Source organism: Phocoena phocoena, chromosome 8 (genome assembly GCF_963924675.1).
Source record: "Phocoena phocoena chromosome 8, mPhoPho1.1, whole genome shotgun sequence".
NCBI classification, from domain to species: Eukaryota; Metazoa; Chordata; class Mammalia; order Artiodactyla; family Phocoenidae; genus Phocoena; species Phocoena phocoena.
This window is the reverse complement of record NC_089226.1, coordinates 58,372,635-58,379,784: the sequence shown is the minus strand read 5'-3', so window position 1 is coordinate 58,379,784 and position 7,150 is coordinate 58,372,635. Positions and strand designations below refer to the sequence as shown.

At 53.6% G+C, this 7,150-nt stretch overlaps 1 protein-coding gene across 1 annotated transcript in view; it reads right to left on the bottom strand.

The window, feature by feature from the left end:
- Positions 1–556: 556 nt before the first annotated feature.
- C2CD3 (C2 domain containing 3 centriole elongation regulator) overlaps positions 557–7,150 on the bottom strand; it is a 127,690-nt gene continuing 121,096 nt past the window's right edge. Inside the window, exon 33 of the mRNA XM_065881898.1 lies at positions 557–697. Within this exon, the coding sequence (XP_065737970.1) occupies positions 557–697 (141 nt within the window). The remainder of the gene's footprint in view (positions 698–7,150) is intronic.

Genomic DNA, 7,150 nt, shown 5'->3' with positions numbered 1-7,150 from the left:
GACAATCAGATAAAAAGTTTGAAGGAGATAATTTCCCCCTCCTCTCCTACTGATTATTTCAACACAGCATTAAAAATAGTTTTATCTATAAAATACCCTTATTCCCAAGCAAATGAACTGGAGGTCGGCCCCAGGATTTCCCTGGCTATGCACGATGCACAAAATCTCCACCCACCCTCCCCAACCCCTTTAAGGCAAAAGGGCCTATCATCTTCAGGCAGAGGCTAGGCTCCTGTCAGCAGGAAGCTCTGCTCAAGGACACTGGGAGGAGCTTCCCAGCCGAAAGATGCCCGCTTGGGTCCCCTGGTCAAAAGACGGGTGGGCCACTTGGGCACTGGAATCCACCATTTCTAGCCTTTGCCTCACCATCCGAGGAGGAAGCTGAAGTCCTGGCAGGTGGACACTGGGCTGGTCTGTGACGCTCCTCTAGTCTGGGCTGACTGGTGTCCAGGGACAAGGCTGGTGGTGGTTTCAGGGCTTTCACAGCCCTGAGGGAGGCCAGACAAGGCTGAGGGTGATTGGGTGGGTGGTCCTTCCCTCAGTCTCTTGGGCTGCATTAGTCTTTCTGGGAGTATCGAGAAGAAAATATCCGTGCAATCCTGCGAGTTTCTTCCTCAGACAGGCTGGGAGGCAGCGAGTTAGGTCTGGGACGACAAGGCCTTTGGGACAGGGCTCCCCTGGTGGTCTCGCTCTTGCCCTGGAGAGGAGGAGGTCAGCTAGGTTAGCACTGCGCACATGGCACTGCCTAAAGATGACTTTGACTCTTCTCGTCTTTTGGTCCTTTGGCTAATACTGGTATAGAGCTGACTGATTTACAAAGCACTTTACATACCTGAGTGTGTTTAACCCTCACCTCGACCCCACAGGTTGGTACATGGTTCCCATGTCATGGATGAGGCAACTAAAGTTCAGGTGAAATAAACTCAAGGTCCCACAGCTCGGAGTAGCAGACCTAAGATGTAAACCCCTGTTCAGACTCCTTCTATGCCTCTAGAGAAGGAGGGGCAGTCTCCTCCAGGACATCCCTTCTCTTGCTGCATGTGTCTAGACAAGTCATTTGTCCTCGAAGCGTGACTGTCCCAAGTGTGACCCTGCCAGGGAGAAGATGCTGGTGAAAAATACACTTATCTGTATGGCCCTGGGGAGTTCCTGGAGCTGCCAGGTGTCATGAAGCACATACCCACAGCCCTGCTACCAAACATCTCCCTGTCTTGGGCTGACTGGGTATCACGAATTTCCCCTTTAAGGTGCGTGCATTTGGGTTATGACGTCGTGGTCCTCTGGACTCCTCTATGACTCACCCATTTGCTCCTCTAACCCTTTTGTTTGCTTGTTTCTGTGCTTACTCTGTGCCAGGTTCCTGCCCTGAAGGAGCTCAAAGGATACAGGAAAGCCACCCCAGGCAGGTGGCTGACAGCAAGGCCCCAGGGAAGAGGTGGAGGCCTGGTGACATGGAAGAGGAAGAGGCAGTGCTGAAAGGACATGGGAGTTGCCCCGACAGGCAAACGTGGCTGACTCCACAGCGTGCAGCCTGTCCCCAAATACTGAAAGCACATGCACCACTCCCTACGCCCCAAGAATCAGCTTGGTGGAGACCCTAGAGATTAAGACTACTTCCCTGCCCCTTAGTAATTCTGCTAATGGGAAACTGAGGCCCATTGCTTGTGGGAGTAGAGTTGCTTGTGGGATCAGTAATATTCAGTAATTCCTTCTTTCCTTCACTTCTTTAACCTTCTTACTGCCTACTGTGAGAGGGAGATAGAGATGAACAGTTCTCGATCTCCATAGCTCACAGTTAAACTGGGGAGACAGAGAGAGCTATTCAAAGAATTAGAATAGCAGCCAGGAAGTGATAGGGGGAATGGAAGTCAGGCAATCTTGAGGGTCCCTGTCAATCTGGAATTCCAAATGCCAAGGGAGTGCATACAACCTGACAAGCTCTCAGCACGGACAGCCCACAGGCAGGTTCTCTTTGCTGGAGAACCAAGAGCAAAGCGGAGCTAGGGGCTGGACATGCCCAGCAGAGGTGAGTACATACAGCTCCCCATCTTCCAGACAGGCCTAGGCTAAAAGGGGAGAAAGGAAACCCACCCTGTGCTGGTGTTTGTAGTTCTTCCTTTCAAAACACGGGAGGGACCTGCACCCCATAATGCCTCAGGCTGGGGAGGCAAGCCACCCAGCCACTGCCTGAGGCCCTCTCCCTCCAGACTGGATGCTCCTGCAGGGCATGGCCTGTCTCTGATGCTTGTGACTCCCACTGAGACAGGTCCAAGATGGGAGCTTGGTAGCTGATAGACCAGTGAATGGGTCAAGCCACGGTGACCAGAGGCTTCAATTAATTGGGGAGGAGACTGCCTCTTGCAGCAAATATCTCATTCAGTCATTCTTTCATTCATTCCAGAACCAGTGATTGTTCAAGCTAGAGGGGAGACGAATGCTGACCTACCCAGCAATCACAAAGAGGAAGCTTAGAGCCCGGGAGCACAGAGAAAGAGCAATTCATGACAGCTGGGAAGGACAGGGCGGCTTCATGCAGAGGTGGGATCTGAGACACGCAGGGTTTCAGCAGAGCTGTGGTGGGGGGGGTGAGGTCACTGCACTGGAGGGGCAGCGTGAGCACAGGCCTGCACCTGCTAGCTGGGCTGACATCTGTGAACCAGCCACAGCCAGCCTCGCAGTACCCACACCTGGACCCAGCCACCTAGGGGGCCTTACCTGCATGGCCCAGGCCCGGGGACAGGACGGGGTTTGGCTCTGTGTACTGGGCAGGGCAGAGCTGTGGAAGGCCAGCAGCATGTGGCTTTTGTTGACCTCAAAAGGGTCTGAAAACATCTTGACTAGTAGTAAAGTCTCTTTCTTCGTCAGGGTTGCTATCCCGAGACATACAGCCTTGGCGGGGCTGGGCAGAGGTGTAGCTGCCCACGCAGGGACACCCCTCCATGTACCCACCACTCCTCTGAAAATACTCCCATGCTCCTGCTGGAGCTCTGGGGGCACCAGCAAACTGTCACCATAGCTTATGGTTTGAGGAGCCTCAGCCTCCGTGGGGAGGCAGGAGGAGCCCACATGGAAGCATGACCATCAGACTGAGGGGCTGCAGCGGCCTTGGAGTCTGGACAGTGGGTGTCATACGTGGGGTGAAGTCCCTGGAAGGGTACTTTCAAGAAGACGGACTTAAAACATGAAGGTGGAATCTGAACAAAGAGTATGAGAGAGGATATTCCAGGTAGTCTTAGATTGAGCAAAGGTGCGAAGAAGGAATTTATATGCTGGGAAAGCCAGGGGGATGGGACTGGTTGACTGCAGGTATGGAGAGCAGAAGACAAACCCAGCAAGGGAGGGGCTCAAGTTCCTGAATGTCTGGGGAGGAACTGACCATATTCCTCTTGGACTTTCCAATGATCAGGGGGCATGGGGCTGACCCCTGTCCTGGGGTGAAGGACAGAACAGGCTTTACTGTGGTCTGGGTGTTAAGCCTGGCAGTTTATGAGGGGCTCTGATTGTCCCATTAAATCCATCCAGCTCTCCTATTAACTTCTCCCACTTCCAAATATGGGGGCCTGCTCTTTTCTGGGCACCTGGATACCCAGGCTTCTTGGCCTATTGTTTGAGACAGACGTCTCAAAGGAGCCTTCAATGTCAAAGGCAGAACTCCAGCACGGAGAAAATAAAGCATCAGGGGAGGAGTAAGGAGCAGTGGTGGCAGGAAAATATGGGGCTTCCAGGGGTTCCTCACACCAAGAGGCTAACCCTGGTGGGGGAGTGGCTCTAGTCCTGGCTCTACCACTTCTTAGCCAAGTGGCTTTGGGCAAGTCACTTCCTCTCTGGGCCTTGGTTTCCTCATCTGAAAACAGATCAGGATGAGCAGGTAATACAGGGGGAGGCACCCTGTAACCCAGGGACTTACCCCGGCCCGTGGCTCCCTCTTTGGCCAGCTCCCTGTGATAGCATCTTCTCCAAACGCTCTCTCAGGAGGCTCCAGCCCTCTTCTTTGGCCTTGAAATGTGAGCTGATTCAAGCCACTGTGTTCTGGGTTCCCTCCATCTAGTCCCCAGATGGATATCCCTACATAGACCACATGTTTCCAGGAGGGTGGGAGGTGCAGGCACCCCCATTTACCCCTGCTTCTGGGTGTCCCTGGGACTTTCTCAGAGGGGAGGCAGTGGGGTGGAGTGGAAGGAACACTGGTCTGTGGCCCAGCCCAACTGCCCCACTTGCTTAAGGCCAAGACACTTTGTCTCTCTGTGTCTCAGTATCTTCATTACCAAGTGGAGCTGGGGACTTGTTTGCCTCTTTGCCCCAGGTCTACAGAGAAGCTGAAATACAATTCAGATGTGACCAAGGCTCTGGCCAGATACAAAAGCACAGGGGCTAAATAAGCTGGAGACACCAGCTGCGGAGAGCAAAATGAAGCCCTGCTGTTCTGAGACCTCACTTCAGCTGGAGCAGAAGTGGGGTACAGCACCCCCAAAGGGATGCCCAGGGCTAGGCCAGGACTGGCCATACTCTCCCCCTACCAGTGCTCCCCACCCGTTGAGCCCCTGGGCCTGGCATCAGGTTTGAAGTTTTGTTTTCTTCCCCAGAGCAGATCCCTTACAATGACATAAACACTGCCTCAGGGGCTAGAAGCAAAACTCTCCAAAGAGCTGAAAACAGAAAGTAAACAGCCAGCTGGTTCTGGCTGGCTAGGATAGGGCTGCCAACAGATTGCTGCTTCAGAGGTGAGTGAGGCTCGGTAGAGCCGCCTGCCTTGTTCAACTTTCACCTACTTGGCTGGCTGCCTTCCCCTGTGGTGGCTCCCAGAGTCCTCTCCAAAGGCTGGGACTAGGACTTCCCTGTGCTAAAGAGGTAGCAAACTCAGCAGCTGCAACTAAGAGCAGGGGGGAAGCGAGGATAATACTCGCAGACCAGGTGCCCAGCCTTGAGAGGCCAATCCTAAATCTGACCACCTAGCCCAGCTGCAGTGTGGCTGGGCTCCACGCTCTGAGTTCACCCTCCATTCCTGCCTCAGAGTTCTGGTCATGTGGTTCTCACTACCTACATGCTGCCTCTGTTCCTCCCCACCCCCTGATGCCTCCCTTGCCTTCCTCCGAGAAGGCTTCCCTGGCAACCGGCCTATTCCGCAGGGCCTGTGTCACCCCTCAGCCCGGGCCTCAGTCTCCCAGCCTGCACCGTGAAGACGCCAGACTAGATCAAGACTCTTCAACCTTCTGAACCCACTCCCTGCCAGTGAGAGGGAAGGGTTAAAGTGACACTCTTGGAACTCCTGGCTCCTCCCAGACTCTGGCCTCAGCGCTCAGGCAACTTGAGCCTAGCACCTGCCCAGCAGACCTGTAGGCCCTTTCCCTCGCGGTGCCGGCCAAACTGCATCTGCGCCAAGGTGGGCACCAGCCAATTCTGGCTGCTTCCCCTGACTTCTGTACACCCTTGGCCAGAGAGCTCATCTCCTCCTCAAAGCTTTGTGTGGCCTGAATCAGAAGCTCTTTGACCTTTGGGACTCCTCCTGGGTCTCTGCAGAGGGCTAGGGACTTGGTAGCTAAAAGAGGTGAGGTAACAGGTCAGGGCTTCTTGCCCCAAGATGGGCAGCTCAGCCATCAGGCCTGGACCACAGGGTGAGAAGAGGACACCAGGCTCAGGAACTTCTCTTGGACTCCAACCATCTGGTCTGGTGATTTTATGGAGGACTGGGCTCCTCTACTAAGACTGTGTTTCTCTTAGATGGATCTGGGCTTGGGGAAGGGAAACCAAGGGACAGAAGAATTCTTTGGGCTCCTGGGAGAAAAGAAGCAGCCTCAGGACTCAAAGGCAGGCAGGCCACGGACTTCTGAGGCTAGGGCTCTACCACCCTTAGGTGGGGGCAGTGGGTCATCCTGGGCCTCTAATTCAGGGTCTGAACTGAGCACACAATCAACTGCTAGGGCCCTGAGCAATGCTCTCCATCCTTCTGGGGCTGCCCTGTGGGGTCTAACTTCCCAGGTCCCTGCGGCTCCCTGCGCCTGGTGCTAAGCTTTTGATGATGTCCCTATCCCTTAGCATTTTTTTCCTACTAGTCCCCCCAGAATGTAATAGCACAAGAGGGGAAGTTGTCTCAATAATAATGATGATAAAAATAACAATAGTTAACATTCATATAGTTCCTACTATGTCATATGCTAAAAACTGCTCTAGGTACTTAACATCTTACTCGGTTAACCCTACACAGGCTCTAGTAGGCAGGTACTGTTTCACCCATTTTTCAGATAAAGGAACTGAAGCACAGAAAAGGTAGGTAACTTGCACCAGGTTACACAGCTAGAAAGTGGCAAAACTGAGCTCTGAACTTAGGCTGTCTGGATTCAGAGGCCATGTGCCTAACCGCTATACAAAACTGCCTGGTAGGAGAGAAGAGGGACGTATAGCCACAAATTATGTCCGTGTTGCCTCCTCAGACCTTGTTCAGCACCTCAGAAGGCCAGAAGCAGAGCCAGGGCAAGAAACCAGGTTTGGGCTTCCCTGGTGGCGCAGTGGTTAAGAATCCGCCTGCCAATGCAGGGGACACAGGTTCGAGCCCTGGTCCGGGAAGATCCCACATACCACGGAGCAACTAAGCCTGTGCGCCACAACTACTGAAGCCCGTGCGCCTAGATCCCATGCTCTGCAATGAGAGAAGCCACTGCAATGAGAAGCCCGCGCACCGGAACGAGAAGGGCCCCCGCTCACCGCAACTAGAGAAAGCCCGCGCACTGCAATGAAGACCGAACGCAGCCATTAAAAAAAAAAAAAAAAAAAAGAAACCAGGTTTGCTGACTCAGCTCCCCAGCTGCCTGGAGCACCTCGATCCCGATGATGTCTGAAACACTGTGGTCTGGCCAAGTGGAGGTGAGAACTCTAAGGTGGGGTGGGAGTTGGACAACTCAAGGCTTTCAAGGGGACACTCGTGCCTGGCCTTGTTGCCGACCTCCTGCCTCCTACACACACTCCTCATGAACAATAGCATCTGGCCCCAGGCCTGTGGTTAGTCCAGGAGCTCAGATGACAGGTTGATTCTTGCTCTTTACTTCTGATTCCTATCCTGACTGCTTTGGTCCAGGATGATCTCTCCCCAGCTCTGACCTCCCCTCTAGCACATCCTGTTTGTGCTTCCCAGTTACCACATTCTGTTGATTCTCTG